The 24741-nt window shown below is 31.7% G+C and overlaps 2 protein-coding genes across 2 annotated transcripts; one reads left to right on the forward strand and one right to left on the reverse strand.

Annotated features, from left to right (window-relative positions):
• Nucleotides 1-3414: 3414 nt before the first annotated feature.
• On the forward strand, nt 3415-16481 carry LOC125054044 (alpha-tocopherol transfer protein-like). Its single transcript, XM_047655710.1, has 8 exons — nt 3415-3556; nt 8447-8606; nt 9248-9410; nt 11379-11437; nt 12738-12934; nt 13697-13807; nt 14684-14786; nt 15234-16481. The coding sequence occupies exons 2-8, from the start codon at nt 8453-8455 to the stop codon at nt 15383-15385; spliced, it is 939 nt and encodes a 312-aa protein (XP_047511666.1). The 5' UTR covers nt 3415-3556; nt 8447-8452; the 3' UTR covers nt 15386-16481.
• Nucleotides 16482-18202: 1721 nt separating this feature from the next.
• Nucleotides 18203-23031, reverse strand: LOC125053985 (aldo-keto reductase AKR2E4-like). The gene is made up of 7 exons (XM_047655629.1): nt 22900-23031; nt 22259-22339; nt 21413-21571; nt 20545-20661; nt 19823-19990; nt 19099-19302; nt 18203-18508 (listed from the first exon to the last, which is right to left on the reverse strand). Exons 1-7 carry the CDS (start codon nt 22936-22938, stop codon nt 18320-18322), a joined length of 957 nt encoding a protein of 318 aa, XP_047511585.1. The 5' UTR covers nt 22939-23031; the 3' UTR covers nt 18203-18319.
• Nucleotides 23032-24741: the final 1710 nt, after the last annotated feature.

Genomic DNA, 24741 nt, shown 5'->3' on the forward strand with positions numbered 1-24741 from the left:
AAAAATACAAATGTATATACAATTTTTTTCCTCTCAGACATTACATATGTTCAAATGAGGAGAATCAGATACTTATGAAAATATATTATAGAAAGTATATACACATGTGAAAATGACTTGAGTACTTAAGAAAGCGCAGCGCTAACTAGATCCAAGCAATTTCCTAATAATCAAGTAGCCCGGAATTTGTATCGAAAAAGTCGCAAAGGTGAAAAGGTATCGTAGGATTGAATCGAGAAACAATTATGTATGCCACGCCATCTAGTGCTGTACAGCCGCGTTTGGTGTACAACGTGGACATTGGTGGAACCGCGCTGAACATTCGCATACCTTTTTGCTGCGAAAACTAAATAGACGTTAATCTGAGCTGATGCGTTCTCATTTCCAAAATCGTTGTTTTCCATGGACAAAAGATGAACAGTGATATTTGTTTATTAAGATAAACGCCAAATTTTGAATGATAATATATTAATGGAAAATTATTCATGAATTTGTAATAATGTTATATTTATCGATTCATTTTTGGTCAATTTGTTTGTATGGAAAATGTATTCTTACTTCCACAGCGTATTTTATACGTTGTATACCCGTAAAATCATCCAATTCACCTTTGCAGGTTTTCACTGAACTTTATCAACAAAATTAGTAAAACAAAAGTTTAAATGTTGCAGAATATATTTCTGATGAGGGTAATGATTGCTAGTGTGGAGTGTCAAAGTTTCTTCTATACTATATTTTAAACATATAAACTATTTACTCTACAGGGCGTCCCAAAGTTATGGGACATGAAAGGACCTTAAATATCGTAGATAGGGTATTACTGAAAGAAGACTTTATGCTATTTTTAAAAGTTAGTAATTCTGCATTCAAAGATTTTTAAAAATTACTTGCCTCGCCTGGGTATCGAACCGACTTAATGTAAAAAATAAAACACCCCATTTACGATGCCAATCGAAAGAATTGCCAAAAACTAATAACTCTTCTAAAGTAACATAGTATTTTAAAAGAAAGGAACAGCGTGAAATTAATCATTTTAATCAAATTAACATACATGAAACTGCGGTAGTCCATTAAGTAGGTATTTTTTTGTAAATTAATTAGATAAATATGATGAATGTGTGATGATAAAATGCCCTCTCGTCTTACGCAAATCGCCAATCTTTTGATGAGTCCGCTGCCTGTTGATTTTCAAATCATATTTAAAATCCGGGTTTTCTTAATCTTTACTTTTTGTATACAGATTTTGTAATTACGTAATACAAAACGTGTTTATTACACAATAGATGCATAAAGAACAATATCTTAATTGTTACTAATATCAGACATTTATGTTGAAGGTCAACATGGCTTTATTGCATGCTGGTTATTAAATAACTATACATGTTTAAACATAGATTTTACGGTTACTGTCATTTTGCGAAATGAATAAAAAATGGCAACTTAAAAAATAGTGCATTTTCCTAATTGAATTATTTAGTCCTAATTTTAATTATTTTGTGTAGGTTTCGTAAGACGGATGGAGTGTAGACAGCTGGCGCGGCGTATTTAATGTAATATAAATTGTCATGTTTGTATACGATAGCGCAATAAATAAATATTGTATTCTACCACATACATGATAGTACTTTTATACTGATAATTAAAGCAATTCGTGCAAAATTATTCCCTAACCATTCCAAAATATCAAAAATGCACAACGTTAATATTCAAGTTTTCACTTCTGCCGGCACTCCCGGAGTGCAACCCCTCGTTTTTTTTTTCAATTCCGAATACATATCTATTGTAATACTAGATGAGCTAGGGAACTTCGTATCACTTACACATATTTGTATCGAAACTTAATTCAACGGTTTTAAAACAGACCATAGAGACCGGACCTCGTAGTACTGCTATGAAACACAAATTTCTGATGGCATCTATAAATATTATATAATGTGTCAACCAAATGACAATTTTTTATTTCTAAAAATACAAAAGACGTCAAATATTTCCCCGCTGGAAAGTTTAACTGTCGTTTTTAGTATATTTCTTTACTTATTATTTATGTTTCCCACCGTTTAAACCTTGCTTGAAGTTCTACAGATATTTCAAGATTACAAGTAGCCAAATAAGTCCAGCCATTTTCAAGCTTTAGCGAGACAAATGATTGTTTATTTTTAATATATTAGGTGGGCTGAAAAGTTAGTAAGTTAAAAATTTTTTTTATAAGATTTGATTATTATTATTAGTAGTAATGGTAACTTTCACAAAATATAACCATTGTGAACATAACAAACAATTTCTGTTCTAATGAGAACGTCGTTCCAATGTTTCGTCAGTGAGCCCTTTTTGTTTTTAAACACTAGGAATTTAGGCAAAAATATCGAAATTTGATAAGTAAAATCGAAACATCAAAGCTTATAACCGTACATCGCAATAGTTAATAGAGATAACGCCATAGGCCGACATTTTACTTCTAACTTCACGGTCGATGACGAAACTAGTTAATTTCGAAATTTATTCCCAAACGACCCTTGTCGTACTGCAATGTGTCTCAGTTTAAGTTATAACAACTGAGAGACACAAAATGAAAGCCCCGTTTTAGTATTTAGATTAGTTTGGCCTAAAATGACATAAACTTACTCTGACTTAATAAAGTATGGCCATAATGATTGATAGTGAATACAATTCTTATTTTGTAAACTTAGTCAAAAGTTAATGTCAAATATGTTAAAGGCTCGTTTACATAGTAAAAGTAACTAGCACAAATAAATTTACACTCATCTCTCGTTTTATTTTACATCCACTGCTAGACATAGGCCTCTCCTCTAAAGTTCCAGTACGACCCGTTCCCCGCGCTTTGCATTCAATGCCTTTCCTTCAATTTACACTAAGGATTTTATTTACACGTAAAATATTTACTTCAATATTTGTGTTGAGAAATTTACGTGTTGTAATAGTGAATTAGACATAGACATAACATCTATTACGAACAAAAACAAAAACACACACACACAATAACAATAATCAAAGAAAAAAAATGAGAGATATCAAAAAATAATCCCTTTTCCCTTTCGGTTCGTTTAATTATAATATTAGTATCAGTAATAAAAGTAAAAGTTAGCAGTGTAAGTATTAAGTAATGAAGTCTTGTGTATAGTAAATAAAATAACATTAAAAGTAGTTTTTTAAATTCATTATAAATTATGACGAATCATTAATTAATTTTAACATTAATTATCTTCGGTAACTAGCGCCAGTTACATCATACTTCAGCCCTAAGTTCTATATTGTAATTCGTATCTCAAGTCCCAATCTCATCATGAGCGCTGTCAAATATGTCAAACTTCATACAGAAAAAATGGTATGACGGCTCTTGAAACTACATTTAAGTTTAATTGACGATATAAAATACGCCCTAAGACAGTGAGTGTAAGCAAAGCATAGGACCACCTTAGCTCTGAGAAATTTCTCAATAAGCCAGAGAGAGGCAGGCCGAGGTCAGTTCATCAGTGTGTGTCACATTGAACGCTGTTCTAGATAGGTGTCGTGGTTTGTTTTGGCGGGACCATATATCGTGAGTATTTTTTTTATTCCATAGATTATATTCGTATAAGATCAATTTAAAACAAAGAATTTTTATTCAAATTTATTTCACCAAAATGTTAGTTTTAAAATTTTGGCAAATAAAACCCGTTTAAAAATTTATTAAACTCTATGCCTTAATGGTATTTTTATGGTATGGTATGGTATGGTATAATGTATTCCAAATTAAAATAATCAAATTTTTTGTAGTATTAACTAGCAACATTTTAATTTTTTTTTAATTTATTAAATACCTTTTTGATAATATTTTTATTCAAATTGTATAAAATTGACTTTAATTTTCAAATTCTTATTACTATTATTATTATTTTGAAAACTATATATGTTTATAATATGGAAATCCAATATTAAAATAGTTTAAGATAACCTTTCTTTTTATTTAATTTACAATTACTGGAACTCACTTGAATATTTCATATAGTTTTATCTTAAGCTATTATTATTTATTTATTAGAAAACATACAGATCAATATAGTAGAAACAAAATGAAGTGAAATAAATTATAAATCTAGAATATTGGATGTTACAAACGACATACCTACGTGTTTTTACCATATTTTAATTGACCTCTAATTCTCTAACCTCTGGTAACGTCACAATCTAGTTTAAAAAACCCACGACGAGTTCGGTCACGCTTAAATTCCCTGTAACCTTGACCTTAGAATCAAAATCTTGATCAATTTGATGATTTCAAAACCCACAACCGAACAAAGTCTCAGCATTGTTATCTCTTTTCTCATGTGATTTGTTATCTATGATTAAGACACGTTCTACGTAATTATGTGACCCTAGTACAATTGATATAACACGTTTCTCAATCTCATCTAATTAAATTTTTTCATTAATTTAATTAATCAATGAACTACATTTTTATAACCACATGAGTTTGTGTAATATCTATTTTGAGTTAATATTTGTTTGATAAAACTAATGTTCTTCATAGAGACATCACTTAAAAAGAACTAATTTGATTTTAATTGAAAATAAATCTCAAAATAATTAAAATATTTCATTAATGTAACGCTAATGTCATTTGAGGTAAACTGTAGGTACTTATGGTTAAAATTTAAATTTTAAAAAATTAAACGGCATTTGAGATAATTATTGTTCACTAGCTGGCCTGGCGAACATCGTACCGCCTAACAGTCGATTCTTTTTTTTTTATACTTATTCTGCTATTCGGGACACCGGTCTAGCTAGTAAGATAAAAAAAAGAAAGTTTATAATATGACAAATACATTATGTCAAAAAATAAAAATTTACCTTCCCGGAACCCCTCCACTAACACTTGAACTTTATGATATGGTATCAAATTGCCTTAAATATTATTACGAATATTTTGTATGGGAATATAGAAAAGTGTTGTTTTTAGACTTTTTCACACAATTTTTAATTTTAATTTTTCTCTCCGTAAGAACCATCCTCGTACTTCAAGGAATATTATAAAAAAATAATCAGACAAATCGGTCAAGCCGTTTTCATGTTATGTCGTGACAACGGAAAACGGGTTTCATTTTTATATAATACTAGCGCACCCGACAGACTTCGTCCTGTCATAAAGATTTGTAATGTGGCAGTTTTTTTTCCTACGTATTTCATAGTCGTGACTAAAAATTCTCCTGAACAGAACCGTCACCCTGGTGATAGGGCGTTGTGAATAAAAAATAATCATTTTGCAACTCAACACTCATATTCTTGCTTAAATGAAGTACTTTGACATGTTTCCACATTATGATCTTTGGAGGAACACACCTACATTGCTTAGACAACAGTGAGTGCTTGTAATTTAATATGAACTTTATACAACGGCAATAAAGCTCAAATTGACTGCGTTTTAGTTAGAAAATAATTGTATTTGAAAAAGAAAAGGGCTGTTTTTTTATGATTTTTCCGGCAATTATTCGATTTTTTATCGCTGTAAAAACCATTCTTGAACTTCAACGAACATTGTAAAAAAAGAATTGGCCAAATTGGTCCAGGCGTTGTTGAGTTATGCGCTTACCAACACATTTTGCGATTCATTTTTATATTATAGATAGATTATAGTCACATCAGTTAAAACGAACTAAATTGTTTTTAATTGATAATAAATCTCAACATAAGAAAAACTATTGATTTTGATTTTTTGATTAATAAATTAGAAAAAATCACATAGGTAGCAATGAGCGTCACTTGTTTAGTCAACAGTATTTGTCAACCACTTGTTGATACATCTTCGCATTACAAATATTGGCTAACAATCATCAAATGTTCTCTAGTCACACATTACATATCCGGGTAGTAATGTAACATATGTAACCAACAAATGTTAACCAACGTACGCGACGTTCTTTTGGTGTTACACAACACAAGTTTTATTACTTTTTACTATTGAGTCTAACCCCCTTATTCATAAAAATAAATTAGTCTAATTTCACAGTTTTAGAAGATTCATGTGTACAAATTGAATTACAGTGTAAATATTTGACTAAAAATAAATAAAACAAAAGAGTACATAAAACTGCAATAATACTGATTTAGTTCTTATGAATAAGTGCACGTACGTCTCGCTAGGAGACTACAGGATACATTGAAGTTAGAAGTCTTTTCGGTTCTTAACACGAAACGGCGATTACTTAGGAGGTGTGCCTTAAGCTTGTTTACCTGCTGTTTTATTAAAAGATAATCGTTGTAAATATTTTAATCTAAAATTTTAAGGAAAATACGATACAAGTTATTATGTTACAATACTGTATGAACTATACATTTACATAACTTGAAGTTTTGATTGCTTTTCAACAATCGGGGTCAACGCGTAGTACCCGTGTAAATCAAATACATATTTGCAGTCAATTCTTCTAATATAGCTTACCACTATTTTGTTATAATACTAGCTGACCCGGCAATTTTTTTTTTAGTTTAATAAAAATAACTATCTACTTTAATACAAAATAGGAGTTGATTCGTAGAGGGGTGAAAATTAGGGGTTCAATGTATTTTTGTATGCTGTCTCATAAAAAAGTAAAAAAAGTTGGACCACCCTTAACATTTAGGGGTTTTAAAGATAGATAGTAGCCGATTCTTAGACTGAATATGCATAAAAATTTCATAAGAATCGGTCGAGCCGTTTCGGGGGAGTATGGGAACGAACATTTTGACACGAGAATTTTATATATAAGATGTTGCATGCTTACTTCACATAGCTTGGCCGTTTTTTGCAGTTCTATTATCCATTCTTTGTACCGCTTCCAAGGCAATTAAATACTACAATATTTATTAATAAATAGATATGTGTTACTGAATATCAAACAACATTTACTTTCCAGTAGATGTCTATGTTCTTTCTATGTGCTTTACACAAGTACTAAGGTGTATATTATCTGAAGCAGGAAATACGGGAATTTTGCGCTATCCTAGAGTTCATACGTGAATGAACCCAACTGTAATTATTGTTTATATGTACCGTTGGAACAAGTCATCGATGCACCAGATTCACAATTTAACTGGTTACTATAACTAATATAGAAATTGCACATCGTCTATATTATTTAATACAGTGGTCTGTTTAGTCTTGGAACGGCTAGACATTTATTTCTTTAAATATGTTTAGAATTTATAACATACGTTACTCAGAGGTAATGAGGCATTTTATTGGTTGACAAATTATGAAATTGGTTTTTGAGTTTATACTATATTTATATATAGAATAAAATAGTATTAGTTTGAATTAATAGAAAGACAACACACATCTTCTCTCTTTATAGTATTCGTATTGATTATTATAAATTTACTCAAAAGCACTTACAGTAAGTACATGTTTGGGGAAAGTGAATTAATAAAATAAAAACAACTGTTTTTTTCGGACAAGTTCCTTTTTCTTACACATAATATGTGAAACTGAATAAAATATGTAAAAGAAAATCAGTGGTGCTACAACCTCTTTAGGTCTTGGCCTCAGATTTCTGAATCTGTTTCATGATCATTTTTAAATCTAATAGAGGCAAGTATCAGCCTCCAGTGCCTGACACACGCCGTCGACTTTTTGGGTCTAAGCCATGTCGGTTTCCTCACGATGTTTTCCTTCACCGTTCGAGCAAATATTAAATGCGCACATAGAAAGAAAGTCCATTGGTGCACAGCCGGGGTTCGAACCTACGACCTCAGGTATGAGAGTCGCACGCTGAAGCCACTGCCAACACTGCTCTGAATTAGAATTAAATATGTATAAATTGATATTCTAGTACTAAAAAGTTCTAGTTACAACATATGTACATAATTATTAATGGATGGGTCTAAATAAATATCGATTACGAAATTAGCAATATTATACATCTAGTCGAAAGTTATGATGTCAAGGACTCCGTCGAATGTCCATTACGATACTCGCCGTCTTTATAAATTTGGCAATACTTTTCTTAATATTATACAATTAGAACTAACGAGTAATTATGAATAGTTTCACTATTATGTTAATTGTTTTTAACGGTATTTGTTCTATGATTCAGTTTTAATTGTAGCAATCTGAAATATAATAATTTGGGCGAAATGGTGTGTTAAAATATAATTTGGATATGAATGTTTGTTGTGGCTTACCTTTTGTTGTAGTGGCTTTTGACGACTCATTGGTCTAGTGATTAGTACCCCTGACTGCGAATCCATGGGTCCCGGGTTCGATGCCCGGCTGAAATGAACATCGATGTGATGAGCATTTGGTGTTGTGCTTAGGTCTTGGGTGTTTAAATATGTATTTATATGTCTATCTATCTATAATATGTATGTATATCCGTTGCCTAATACCCATAACACAAGCTTCACCAGCTTAGCATGGGACTAGGTCAATTGGTGTGAATTGTCTTTAAAAAAAAATCTTTAAATATTTCAGAAAACAATGAAACTCAAATCGGAACTAATGATCCAGCCGTCTGGCGAGGTGTGGCAGAAAATAAGAGCCGAGTTAAAAGAGGATGTCAATACCAGAGACAAAGATCTGGCTACTATTAAGGAGTGGTTGCGAAAACAACCACATTTACCTGACCAATGGGGTATGAAAAGTTTTTATATAATTTATTCAAAAGTTGTGGTTTAAATAACAAACTTACTTTGTTTAGGACATGTCTGTACACGTCATCATTTAGCAAGACTTCGTATTGTTGATAGTAATATTTGTGAGTGTAGAGAAGATATTGGTGACCTCGACCACATTTTCTTTTCTTGTTCCCAATATGACCGCACCTCCTTTCTGAATTCCTTACAATTACTTCATGTTCCGTTTCCGACTAAAGTCTCCTGCCTTTTGCTTTATACTTTATTGTATTAGAGTGTATGATCTTCTTTCATAATCAATAATAATATTAAGATATAATATGTTTAATGTTTATGTATATATTTTGTTTTTAACTAGCTTATCCCTTCCTTTTGATGTCTTTGTATAGTTTTTCTCTCTCTTCTCACTCACTCTTCTGAATATTAAAATACACAATGAATATACCTACTGGCTAGCTTGATGTATGATATGGTATATTTTTTCATTCAAAAAGAGAAATAGCTTAGGCTTACAAAACAGACATTTTCCATTACGCTCTATCCACTAGAAACAAGTTTATTACTCAAAAATAATACAAACATGATTCAACAGCAATGCTTTGCAATCTATTAATATTATTTCAAAACCGTGTGTTTTCAGAGGATAACCCCTTGATGACGTTCCTGCGTGGCAGCAGTTTTTCATTAGAAAAATGCAAGAGGAAACTCGACATGTACTTTACAATGAGGGCCGCCTGTCCAGAGTTCTTTACGAACAGAGATGCCACTAGCGCAGCCTTACGCGACGTTCTGCGCTCAAAGCTGTAAGTATTTGTAGTCAATATTGTAAAATAAATCTGCGTTACCCTGTTGCAGTGATATGAATATCATTAGAGAACATTATGTTATATGTATATATATAGAGATGTTATGTTGGTTTGTGAACGCTTCAAAAATTTTAGCATGATATACATCCGCATCAAGGATTGTTTTTATCAATTATTTTTAGTTTTATTTCTCAACCATTAAATCACAGCTAAGCGTGGCTGAATACAGAGAGTATTTAATAGTTTAGACACACTTTGGGTAGCCTTAGTGCAGTGCGATTCTGAGTCGGGTCTAAGCACTGAGTATGATAAAGCCGTAATACGTTTGACTTACGGAAGTTATACTAAGGGTCTGTTTCACAATGTATGGATAAAGTACCAAATAGTTATGCAACACATAAATTATTTGGAAGATAAATTGTGCTATTTGACACTTCATCGGACTCATAACTTATGATGGAGTTTATGTGACGAATAGCGTTATCTGACAGTCGTGAAACGCAACAATAGTGTTTATCCTACCAATAAGTAATAAATAGCTAATTTGAAACTTATGTAGAACTTATCCGTACACTGTGAAACAGACCCTAAGAGACATACGCCATCATAAAAATACTCTAAGGATTACACTCAATCTGTATCCGATTCTGAACTAAACTTTTCATAGATGGGGAAAATTGCGTAATTCTATCTTACTTTTATTATCACAGTTGTTATTTATTTTATAGTTCCTGATGATTTTGTAAAAGCTATCTAAAATTATGTGTGTATAATTATGCGAGCAGTGTTGGTCTAGTGGCTTCAGCGTGCGACTCTCATCCCTGAGGTCGTATGTTCGATCCCCGGCTGTGCACCAATGGACTTTCTTTCTATGTGCGCATTTAACATTTGTTCGAACGGTGAAGCAAAACATCGCAAGGAAACCGACATGTCTTAGACCCAAAAAGTCGACGGCGAGAGTCAGGCACTGGAGGCTGACCACCTACTTGCCTCTATAAAATTTAAAAATGATCATGAAACTGATTTAGAAATCTGAGGCCAAGACCTAAAGAGGTTGTAGCACCACTGATTTATTGTTATTATTTTTTATATCTAAAATTATGTATTTCTAGTGAAATAAGATGATAGGGAACCGTATACATATGCATGATACTAATTAATTGGTTAGAGATACTATGAAGTCATTGCAATATAATAACGTAAGCAAATTATGTAACATAAACGTTCAGTTGATATAACCACGTACCTAACTAAATTATGCAAATTACATCATCTTGTCATTACTAACTTCCTTTTGTAATAAATGATATTTACTTGTATTATCTCTATATAGTTTACAACAAAGTAACGACACACAACTGTACACCTATATCTTTTCAACCACACTTGCCGGCTTATACGTGAACCAACCAATAAATAAATCTGGTATTAAGTCGTTTCTTTTTAAAATACTACGTGAAGACTGTACTTAATTCTTTCATACATACGAGTACGTAGCACATAAATAAGACTGTATTTATAGATATTTTTTGTAGTTGATCGTTGACCAACTGCAAATCACGAAACCATAATATATAATATAGGTAGTATTGTCTTTTATCAACATAAGTTTTACACATTTAAAGAAAACACTTTTTTTACCGAATTGGAGTTATGTATTATTATAAACTTATATTTTTTTACATAATTAAAAAAATCCGACGTTTCGCGTGCTTTACAGCGTGTGTGGTCACCACCACCACAGTGACCGTGGTCACGGTAGTTACTTCAATCCGGTAAAAAAGTGTTTTCTTTAAACATATTATATATTTTAAATTATGTGTTACATATGTATATATGTGACACATAATTATATATTATTGATATATATATCAAGTAACAAAAATTAATTTCGCGTTTATTTCCGTTACAGTTTTATTTAAATATTTATACATTGCTATACATTGCACATAATTGTTATTTCAGCCAAGGCCCACCACTACCAGGAGTCACGCCGAATGGGAGACGTGTCACAATATGCAGAGGTATATTTTTTTATGAAACGTAGGTCAGACTTTTCGGTTCTTTTACTAAATAGTTTTACTGATTTTCATTTAATTTATTATTTAGGGTCGGTACTTTAATATTTATATTTTATGTAGAGCTAAAATACAATCGGATAAACAAGCTCGTCAGGTAATAAATGTGTGGTGTTGTATAATATTAGCATATAAGAGGCATTGTTTGCATTTTAATCGCTTTAGTAGGAAAATGATTATATAGATTTTTATCAAACCACATAACATGTTCACGTACACGTTTTAAAGCAGTTTTTGCCATAATCGGATAAAACTCATGTTAATTTAATATGGCGCTACTAAAGCAAAAGTAGTTTACTCCAAAGGTTTGATTTCCGGAGAAAATACTAAAGGTAAATTGTATAAAGGAACGTGTATACCGCCTATTATTTATGACGGAAATAATGAAATCTTGCTTGTTGTGAACCAATAGTCTCAGCTAACTTCATGGTTGCGTCAAATCCAAATCCAAAACTTTAACTTATTTCTCCCAATGAATACAGCGTTCTCTTTTATTACTTAGAATTTTAATATAATAAAACTGCCTATTATAATAAAAATCAATTAAAACGGATCAAAATAACCACAAATGGAATCCTTAAACTGACAGAAACACGGTTATCATAGACAAGTTTCTGTTTTTTTCTTAAGTTTATTTACGAATTGCGGACGTTGCCGTCTTGTAAAATAAAATTAATATTTTATTTGTACCACTGTAAGTGGCGTTTTTAACTAACTAATTGTGTAAGTTTTGACGTGATAGCGTCTTTAAAATCGTTTTAGTCGGGTGACATGTTCAGAAACTTGTGTCACACCAAAACCTCACGAGCGCGATCGCAGGTATAACGAGAGAGAGACGGACCGATCTCCCGTCTCATCTCGAGCGCTGCCAGTCATTCCGTGAATGTATGAAGAAAAATGTATATCATAGTAGACTAAGTAAACTTGTCATTTTACACCCGAAATTTATCATCAAAAGTGTGAATAAAACGATAGATGTAATTTAAAATTTGAAAAAATTGTTATCTTCATTAATTCCTTACTTCCCAAAAACTTATATCACCAATAAGACGTTATCACGTAAACATTTCGATCGTAAACCTACTTTACAAACAACCAATATTTTTTTTCTTAAGTTTATTTATGAATACCGACGTTGCCGTCTTGTAAAATAAAATTACAATTTTATTTGTACCACTGTAAGTGGCGTTTTTAACTAATTGTGTAAGTGTTTCGATTTCAATTAATGTTGTCCGCGTTATTTTAGGTCTTGACTCAAGCCTCTCTCCCCAACAAGTAACAGACACCCTGAAGTTGGCTCTTATGATAGGAGACGTGCGACTGATGGAAGAGACAGAAGGTGTCGCTGGAGACATTTATGTCTTGGATGGAGCTGTCCTAGGACCGAGCTTGTTGGCAAAACTTGCACCTTCTACTGTCAAGAAGTTCATGATTTGTGTTCAAGTGAGTTTTATTATTATCCTACACGTAAATTTATTCAAGGCGATTTTGGAGACGAAGACATTCAATGTTGTTTCCATTATTAATCAGTACATTTATACAATTTATTTTATATTTATTTATTTACCTTTACATTAATTTTAAGAAATTAATTAATTAGATTCAAGGTTTTTTTTATCATCTAAAAACACAAATGTTAGTTACCATTTCCACAATTCTTCAAAACATTGAGTACCAGGCTATCATATTTGTCAAGAGCTTGAACCATCGCATTGAGGGTGGGTGGGTGGAATAGAGTATATCACTGTTTACATGCATTTAATATTTTTGTATCTTTAGATATTTTACAAAATGTGTGAATAAATGATAAACTACTTATTATTATATACTTACATTAAATTGATTTTTATCACTTCTGTCACAAAATAATCCAAAGAGAATGTATAAAGGTGGGAACTGACCAACGTTACGAGGTGTAATGTAACATGTAATGTAACATGTAATGTAATGTTACACAGCGGACATTCGTGCATTCAGTACGTCGTGTTACGGGGAAACACGACGTAACACGACGTACTGACAGCACGAATGCTCGCTGTGTAACATTACATTACATGTTACATTACACCTCGTAACGTTGGTCAGTTCCCACCTTTAAGTAAACACACATTAATTAAAAAAACTTCGATAATGCGTGTATAAGTTTATACGGCTACTGATACTTAAAAACCTTTGAGCTACTAATCATATTAATTTTATTTTCAGGAAGCCTATCCAGTCAAGTTAAAGGAGATTCACATCATTAACACCTCACCGATCGTTGAACGATTCGTCACATTCGTGAAACCTTTTCTAAAAGAAAAAATAAGGAAACGCGTACGTATATTTTAAGTACCAAAAATGTTGCCATATTACATGAAAAATACCTAAAGCAGACGTTTGTCGTTGAATCAGTGTATTTTGTCGCAATTTATGACGACTTTTGGAGAATTATAATATTATTTTAAATGGTTTAAATGTAAATTATATACTCTTTGTTCACAAAGTTGCTGAACGAAAAAAACAAGTAACATTTAAATGAATCAAACAAACAATCTTTATTTTACTCTATAAAATATCAAAACATTGACTACCAGGCGAACATATTCCTTAAGAGCTGAATCGACCAAAATCACATTACAACGAATATGGATGTGTGGGTGGTTCAACTGTATGCAAAACAAAATAATCAATCATATTATGTGTGTGTTGTTTATGGTAATAATTATTAATTAAAATAAAGTTTTACTATATGATTTACTACGACATTATATATTAAAATGTAAACGACCCCAAAATTCACATAAGTATTTAAAAAAATATTTCTTATTTGTAGAAGAGAATTAAATGAGGTGTGTTTATTTTATTGATATACAAAGGATTATAAAGATGCTATTGGATCCAACATGAAAATGAGATCCTACTAACTAAATAGGTACATAACAAAAGAGAGAGAGGGCAAATTAAATCAAATTTGCTTCATCGTAGTATTTTTTCAACTTAATACCTAAAACAATGTGCCAGGTTGCTTACTTACTTAAGAAATTAGCAAAGATAACATTATTTGTCAAAATTAAGTTTTTCATTTATTAAATGTACAAAAATTACTGTTTTTTGTATTATCGGATAATTATGTTTTTATTTATTATTTGTTTTCCAAATATAATAGTTTATAATTATAATAATAACTTAATATTATCTTTTTATTTTCAGATTTTCATTCATAGAGATTTAAAAGATCTATACAAATACGTACCGCAAGAGATGTTGCCCATAGAATATGGAGGACAATGTGAAACCATGGATTCTTTACAAGGTAAAGGATTAAAAATAACAAACAGAAAATTAAACTTTTTATCTACATTCGTGAAAATTCTTTTATTTAACATTTCGTTATATTGCATATTTATGGTTTTTTATAATACATACTATAGTTACTATAATCATTCGTTCCCTACTTCCTATGGTAGTAGTGTTTGACAAAGTGACTTGAGTTTAGGCCTATCACACGTGAATAGTGCATTTCATCTGTTTGCGCATTTCACACTCGTTCTTACGGTAAAAGAAAAAATTGTAAGCAACCAACATATCTCAACCCAAAACTCGTGTAACAAATTAATGTGAAATTATTTTTTTGCACAACTTTTCAGTCATGCGTAGATTATTTTTTATTATTGTTGCTCTAATTAATATTTTTTTTAATTCTTAGCTATTATACTAAATACTACCAAGGAAAAATTGCAATAATTATCTTTTGTTACAGAAAAATGGACACAAAAGCTGGTGGAGTACCGAGAATGGTTCAAGGCTCAAGATGCCCTGATCGCAAATGAATCCCTACGTGCCGGGAAACCTACCAACTACGATGAACTGTTCGGCATAGATGGTTCCTTCCGTCAACTAGCGATTGACTGATTGTCATACTAACAAACTAGAACTCCAAAACAAAAGTCAAATCCAAAAATATCATCTTAAATAACGCGAATTTCATGTCAACCCGTTGACATGTTTGTTTTTTGCCAATTATAACTGCATGTCGCAGATTTGTTTTGTAAACTTAGAAATATACCATGACTTTTCTGGAGGTGCTACTACTAAGTTGTATTCGTAGATAAATAAATTTAATATTAAGTTTAATCCGTGAAACAGAGCACTTAACGTGTTCATAAACACTGCTTTTGCATTTAAAGGGTAATTAATTGCTGCAATCTATTTGTATTTTGAGCAAGCGTACGGCAGAAGATCAAACTACACTTGCTTTATGAGAAGTTAAAAACATCACTACTTCTAAGAAATTTTAAAAATTGCAATTTATAGCTATCCTCCAATGAGGGGCAGGGATAATCTTGAGGCATGTAGGCAATCGTCCTTCTGTGCCTATTTTCGAAAATAATAATTATTTCCCCGGGAATTGAATTTCAAATCTCTGTCTTAGACGCCATATGTTTTCTTCGGGGAAATTTTAAAAAGACTATAATGTTTTATAAAAGATGTTTTTAACGTTATTTGGACATTACAGTACAAATATATAATTGAGAACCCGATTTTGGGGAGCTGAATACTTCAGAAATAATTTTAGTTCGGGTAACATTAGGCTCAATTTATTCTAGTAGTAAGTAGGTAGTAATACCTAAAACAGATAAGCACCAACAAAGTAAATTAATCGTTTACGTAATACTTAGATATTATAATATAATGGAAATTAAATTTTTATTTACATGCTTTAATTACTTTTTAGTTTATGAACAACTTTTATGCAAATTATAGCTATTTCGTATTCATTTGTTTATCTATATACGACAAGACAATTATTTTATGTTATAAACTGTGCTAAAAAAAAAAAATCTAATTATTTCTTGTTTCCTGTTCTTTTCTCTCTCTGCTTTAGTACTTTCGTACTTTCACTTTCTCCAAATGTGTCAAAATTAATATTGTAAAGTGAATTTAGTGTCACAGATATACTAGAGTTGTACAATAAAAAGTGATAATGAGTATGACGCAATTATTTTTTTATTATATGTTATTTTATTTCTAAAGCTAAAGTTCCCTGAAAAAGACTACTTTCTGATGTCTTAAAAAATCGCAGCGACTACTGTGTCATCAGATTGCCCCTGTTCCTATAACCGTGGAAATAGGTTGAAATAACTAAGAGCTGGGTCCGGAATATTGAAGATATTCCGTCAATTCGAAGCCAGGTGAATGAATGGCACCATCGCAACTCTGGACTTGTGCTCAGGGCGTTATCTTTATGAAACAAAACTTTCGCGAGTAAGCCACGCGGTTTCTTGCGTATCTCTTCACGCAACTTTGTTATTTGTCCTGCGTACAAAGTCCCCGTAATAGTTGCTCCACGATTAAGGAATTTGATTGTTATCACCCCTAGAAAAAGTATTATGTTATTTTCATACACGCGATTTTGTATAGAAATCTTAATTTCGTCTGCTATAGAACAAAGAGTAACACTACTGTTTTTTTCATCGCTTAAACTCTGCGCGCCACACTATTTTTTATAAGCAGCAGTTGTTCTCAAGTCTTGATTTACCAGCTCCGAGGTAATTTTTTCATTAAGAATACATTCCGACACAACGCTTGCAATGACTTCTATTTATTACAAAACTAAAGAGAAACGATTGCTTTTTTATATCTAATATCTGGGCTGTGCCTGACAGTATTTATTTTTTTCATTCCCATGAGAATGTATCAGATTATGACTATTTATTAAAAATAATATAACAAAAAATAAACATTTATTTAGTCACATCACAAAACGTACAACATATATTTCTTCCTTTTAAACTTATTAAAATATAGATAATGGTTTTAAAGAAACTCATAAATAAATTCATTAACTTTCAATCTAAACGGAAATTACAAAAACACCCTTTCAATATAACCAATTCCATATAAAAGTATATCTTTTTTCTCTGCACGGGTATAGATACACCATATTATGGATAACTAACTTTCATTGTCGATTTAAGGATTAAGTCCCTTATTTAGAACAACTAAATCAGTCTAATAGGACCGTGTTAACTAAAGTCATCACCTTTCTCTTTTCATCACAGCATTAATACAAATAGAAGAAACACGATAGAAAAATGGAATCACTGATATCGAAACGGCGAAACAGCTGCAATAACAAAGTTATTCCTTCCAAATGTCGTTTCGGCCTTTTCGATAATTAAACAAATAAAACCTACGGGATTGATTACCCAGATGTTGACAGGTCACGGTGGATTCTTGTCGTATCTTTACAGGTTCAGGATTAGACAAAGTGCTGCCTTGCGGTGATACAGCTGAAGAGACAGTGTTGCATGTTCTGACCGACTCTCCAATTTATGCATACGACAGGTAAAACACTGAGCAAGCTATGGACATGAAAGTAACAGCGACGAATTTAAAGGAAATAATGTTCAATATTAGGTTAAGAGCCTTCTTTTTTGGATTTGCTATTAGGGTCATACATAAAGTTGTTAAAAGAAATAGGTAGTAGTGTTTAATCACCCTACCAATACCATTTACGTAAGCTATTTAATACCTCCGACGACTACATAGTCGGGAAATTATCTAGAAAAACATTTAATTTAAAAAAAATAGACAGAAAAGGATGAAAAAGTACTCTGAATGTAAGACTGAGAGGCGAGACGAAACCCGCCTTAGAGACGTGAGCAGGTTAGAAGAGTGTTTAGGATAAACCCACTGCGTAAAGGATATAATTAAATAAAAAACATCTAGCTATTATAGTATTTATTTAACAAATCTTTATCGTGCACTGTAAACAATTTATGTTATTCTTTATGAATGAATCATATAATTATATAAATATAATATAAATACAATTAAACCTTATTAAGGGTGATTAAAACTAAAATGTAAATGATTGTTGAATTGACCAAAATCGAATACTCTTGAATTAATATCAAATTCGTTAATCTTTTGAACTTCCTTCTGCGTAAGTTTGAAGTCAAATATATCCAAATTCTCCTTCATGTGGTCGGGATTGTCTGATCGGGGTATAGGGATGAATCCACGATCAACCTGGAAATATTATTTTATAAGAATCATTAATTATTAAGCAAAGGGTATTACAACAAAATAGCAGCGTTAGCCTAGTAGTCAAGCTAGGGTCATCATCAAAATCATCAGCCTATTTATGTGATCCATTACTGGACGTAGGTCTCCTCCATTTTCCTCCAGTACGCCCTGCCAGTAGTAGAGCAGTAAAGAAGCCAGTCTATGTATCCACTTGTTGCCACCTAGTCGGTGTACGGTCGCGTCTTTTGTTCTTCTGCGGTCTCCATTCAAGGAGGCATCGGAGAGTATAATGTATTTTATTAAAAATAAAATCAAGATAATATGTGTTCAAGAAGTTTGGACAGCCTCGAAGGGATCGTAAAAAGGCACCGCAATGTGTTTATTACAAGTACCATCGTATATTCTACGAGTATATACATATTGTTATCTACGGATTTGTAATATACATTTTAATTGCTATAAAATAATCTTGTAAATGTTAATTACTTTTAAAATGTTTCTATATTGCGAGTTAAATATATTAATATATCTATAAATATCGTATACAGTCCCCGATGTTCATTATCGTAATGACATATAGATTATTTACTTACAGAATAACGTAGCACAATTTGGTATACATTCTTCTTGTATTTCTGTGCGAGCTTCGTCAAATATGGATCGTCAGGGTAAGGTTTCTTGCTGTTTCCACCAGGCTGGCGAAGTACGATATAGCCCATGGGAGAGAAGGCTATGACTTTAATACCATGCTGTTGGCAGTAAGATACCAGAGGCAAATTGGGAAAGCTTGGGTTCACCTATAAACAATAAATTTTCAGCAGAATGTTACCATCTGTAGATACGGCTAAACGTAATTTATTAATTTCTTTAGATAGAAAGAAATTACGATGCCGAAACGCCCGAATTAGGTCATTACTCATAGCGCAAATGTAAACAGAACGCTCGATTACGTCCTGTTTGCTAATGATAATCAAACTTGTCCTATTTGTAATTTGTTTTAAGATCTTAACGCTAAGGCTTTCATTTAAAGTCTGGTTTGTAATTGCGGCTACCTTACTGCTGGCCTATTCAATACCACACAATTTATCAACATAATTAATTTAATGTTGCCTTTTAAGTGGTACCAAATAGAATTCAAAGGGGGAGATTACGTAAGTGCGTAATACGATCTTTTTGCGTGTTGTTTTTAATTACATAAAATTGAGTTAAGTTGACGCAATCTATGATGAATAGACAAAATGCAACCAAATTATGTTCCAACGTCACAAATTATTGTTATTAAAAAATTAAAAAAATCCTCGTTCTTTGAGCGTTTACCTCAATTTCGTTAACTGCAGGTACGACATCACAGTTGGCAAGAATCCTGTTAATCTGTTTGCTGTTGAAATTGGCTACACCAATGGATTTTACCAGTTTCTTTTTTTGAAGATCTTCCATTCCCTTCCATGTGTCTACATAGTCTGTGCAAGTGAAAACGCCATCTTCCTAAGATTAACATTAGACAGTATTTAAATATAGATCAGACATAAGTCACCATTGATATCAATTTTGTATTAGGTAATACAAAGCATAATCAGCCCTGCGATTCTGTAACTCACTTCACGAACTCACACAGCGGTTTTCGCATCGGCGGTCTCTCTTAAATCAGTCGTGAAGCAGTCATTTTATGATTTGGCATTCTGATAAACAATAAAGTACAAGCTCCCACCTTTTCAGAGTTACAGAATCGCAGGGCTGTAGTTTTATTTGACTTTAAATTATCTACAACAAATGTGTGACTTCTTTAAATTAAGTGTTGTAGTAGTGTCTAATATGAAACTTTTCTTACAAATAAACTTGGCTAACATTTGAACGGAGAGTAAAATGAAGTCATCGAGGGATAATCGCATAGAAAATATATTTTTATTCTCATTTGTGTGACGTGGTTATAATGCTGTCAAATTTAAACTAAATTTACATATGCACGGAAAATTGGTGAAAAATTTTGCGTATGGCAAGCGAAAATACACTTTGTTACATACAAATTACAATATACATACCGTTTCGGCCATTGGCGTGTGCATTTCGTAAAGATCAAAGTATGACAAGCTAAGATTTTGCAGAGATCTGCGTAGACCAAGCTCAACACGGTCTCGCTCGTGGTAGGTATTCCATAGCTAAAAGTATATTATTAGGTACAATTAAATATGCTGACACCTAGCTAGGAACTTTGTAATTAATTGTTGTAAATCAATCTTAGGTACTCACTCAGCAACGATTAGTAAATTAAATATTACAAAAATTTGTTGTTAGACTATATGCTTGATAATAATAATTACCACAAGTATAAGAGATTCGAACTTGATTATAGATGAATTTCTTACTATAGCTGATAACTTAAATTTATTAAAAAAAAAAAAATTTATATACTATTTAATTTATGTAATTATTTTAATAGCGCTACAACCTTTAGGTCTAGGCCTCAGATTACTGCAACACTTTCGTGATCATTTGTTTTTTCTAATAAGCAGGCTTCTATGCCTGACACACACCGTCAACTATTTGGGTTTAAGGTATTATATTATATACATATATATTGCCGGTTGTTTTCCTTTACCGTATGAGCGAGTGTTAAATTGTTAAAAAACATAGACAGTAAGACCATTAGTGCACAGCCGAGAAACGAACCTACGAACTCAGCTATAATAGTCGCACGCCAAAACCATTAGATCAACACTACACTAACTATAAGTATAAGTTAGAAAATGACTCTTGTAACAACTTAACAGCGAATTATTTCCATTAGGTTATAAGTTTACTATTTGAATTTTGTTACCCCATTTGCTATATTAAAATTTGTAACATAAAAATAAACGTGAATTGATAATTTGCTTAAAAACTATATAGACCTATAATTTTATAAATTACCTTTCCTGTGATGAAAAGTTCTTTCCTGGTAACTATACCCTGGTTGATAGCGTCGGATATCGCCCGACCGACTTCAGCTTCATTTCGGAAAAATAACGCCGTGTCGATGTATCTATATCCTGCTTTTATCGCGTTATATACTGATTCGTATGGTGTTTTCTATAAAATATTTTTTTTTTTAAAGACAATTCACACCAATTGACCTAGTCCCATGCTAAGCTGGTGAAGCTTGTGTTATGGGTACTAGGCAACGGATATACATACATATTGTAGATAGATGAACAACACCAAATGCTCATCACATCGATGTTCACCTCAGCCGGGGATCGAACCCGGGACCCATGGATTCGCAGTCAGGGATAGTAACCACTAGACCAATGAGTCGTCAAATTAAATAGATATTTTAACATTTTTTCATCGTAAATATAATCTTGGATGTGATGCAAACGTACAACGTACATTTGCGCTGTAATCTGCATGGTTTAGAATTTTAGATGGATCCTGACGTACGAGTACATAATATGATTTTTAGCTTAAATTTTGTTTTGTTTTGAACGACATATGGCTGACCTGTTCATAAAGGACCAATAAAATTGTACGAAAAATCAGTCTACCTCATTCACCATTCAACTAAAAAGAAATATTTTATTCTAATATATTTCTGTTTTTTCTAATCGCCCCAACAAAACTAGTCAAATATATATTATTAAGTAATTTAAACTGTTGCTTATTACTTTTATATTTTATTTTATTTATTAACTAATACATTAGAATAAAAAAAAATTAAGTGACTGTGGAATATTGATTGATTATAATTTGAAATAAATTAAAAAATATTTAACTTACCAATATAAATGTCCCTAAACCTATACCTGGTACTTCGTTCGCATCATTTAATTTGTAAATTGGAAATTGTTTTGAGTGCACCTGAAATCAATTCTGAAATTATTACTCATATCTAAACTATTGTTATAAAGCGGATGCTTTTTTAATTTTAATTATTATCAGAGTTTCTTTGTTATATTAAACACGCTAATCTCGAGAACTATTTGGTTTAAATTGACAAAACTTTTGTTAGATAGTTCATGTACCGAACAATTTAACCGAAGTTATCAAAATTTTATTTTTGTCAAATATAAATATTTTTATAAAAATTAAATAAAAAACAATCAAAAGTGATCTCATCAGGTCTAGGTCTAGAATAGAAATCGACAAACTAGAATTTCTGAAAAGACATATAGAATCAAATGCGCGTGATTATGCGTATAATTTAATAACAAAAAATACATTTATTAAATTTTTAAAAAGTAAATGGCTCTCTATTTACTAGGGCACCATATAATCCGTCATATATTTTTAAAAATGAGTCAAATAATGATAAAAATTTTTTGACTTTTAAACGAGAATAACAATATTTTAATAATGCTCAAAAAATATATTAACATTCTTGAGCACATTTTAATTTAAATTAACCAATATATACTTACCAGTGCAGCACAAAATAATATCAAGCTTAAATTCCACATTTCTTTTGTCAACGAGTGTTGAATTCGCTATCTGACAATGAATTGATGGTAAGTCGTCGCCGCTCTTAAATATATAGCAACATAATCGGACAAATTAATTTTTAAACAAGCTCTTTTTGCGGCTTCCTTTTGTGAATTATATATTATTACATAAATTAGTAACCTTTATGACGGTACTAACATTATAATTAATAGAATTTAAAAATATTATAACCCGAAATTGGTTAACCGTGCATGCCGATAACCGAAGATAAACTTAAAAACTGTATTGCTACTTAAATGATGTTTTTAAAATTATTTATTTTCGCGGAAATTTATGACTTTGAAAGTGCATACGATGCTTAGTTTGTACGTTCTTCTCCCACAAATAATATAGGTGTAGCCACTATGCTTTGAAGTTGGTGTGGTAACAGTGGATTTTGCTATATGCGCAAATAAAACTTGCCCTTAAGATGAAAGAAAACATCGTAGGGAAGGTGCACTACTTATTGTGACAGGCTCGAAACCTTGATCACCCACTGTAAAGGGCTCCTTTGAATTAACATTATATATAACGTTAAAGATCATAGTCATTGAAACAATAACGCAGAAACTCTAAGATTAAAGCGATATCTTTTGAAATTATTTGAAGCATTCGCCTAGCGTACAAACATCATAATCACTTATTTTGTACATAGGAGTGAGTTTTAATGATATTGTAATACAAAAATTAAAAAAAAACATTACTGATAATAACGTCCACGTGTATTGTAATATTATAGATTAAGCGTTATCTGTTTATTTAACATCCTTCTCATTGTTTAAAATTTACCTAGTCCGGCCTAGTATAAGTACCTACATATTTATTTATGTCTCAAAAAAAAATAATACATTTGAAATGGCTGCCTTTGACTTTTATATAGGCCTTTAATCTATTAGGCCATGAATCTGTGGATGACTGTTTCCAAGGGAAACTTCACCAGTGCTTGCTCCAAAGATTCTTTACGAGACTCAATATCGCCGTGTTGTTTAGAGCAGGCCATGCCCTCTTAAACTGACCATAATATAAAGTCTAAAGGGTTGAGGTCTGGGCTAGATGAGGGTCGAGAGTCTTCATTTCTCGCCATAAGATTTTTTGCTTCCTAATGGGGTTTCGACAAATTCTGGCTTTAACAGCATTAACAGCCTTTGTAGTTCTAGCAGCATGCGGCCGCCCCGATCTTTTCTGGTCTTTGATAGACGAAGTGTTGTTGTATCTGTTGATAGTACGATATACGAACATACGGCTAATAACAAACTTTTGAAGAGTCTGGAATATGACCGACGACTTCATACCCACTTTGTGCAAGGCGATCCTATTTTCTTTGACACCCCATTCCATATTGTAATTTGATAATGAACACGAAAAAATATGTGAAATGGCGCAAAATCTAAAGAAGTTTTTAAAATATAATACGTATTCCAAATTCAAAATAATTAAAAAGTTGAAAAAGAGAAAAGTTTTTATGCAACAGTATTTATGGCCAGACTAGTGTAAACTACTGAAACGATTTAAAAAGTTCTTTAACCAATAGAATTTTACAATAATTGTAATTATGTTTTAAAATATGAAAAAATGTATAGCCGTGCAAAGGCAGAACAGGCCGATTTTATTTTTTTATTTGTTATCTCTACTGAATATTGTTAAAATTGGTAAGAACTCTTAGTACTATTTCTAACGCTAAACCTTTCTGGTGATATTAATTGAGCGAAGTAAATATTTGTATAAAGGGCACTATAGTTTTAGACCGCCAATGATTTATCGGTTAATTCGAGAAACTTGGC

The sequence above is a fragment of the Pieris napi genome, chromosome 11 (genome assembly GCF_905475465.1).
Source record: "Pieris napi chromosome 11, ilPieNapi1.2, whole genome shotgun sequence".
Classification (NCBI taxonomy): Eukaryota; Metazoa; Arthropoda; class Insecta; order Lepidoptera; family Pieridae; genus Pieris; species Pieris napi.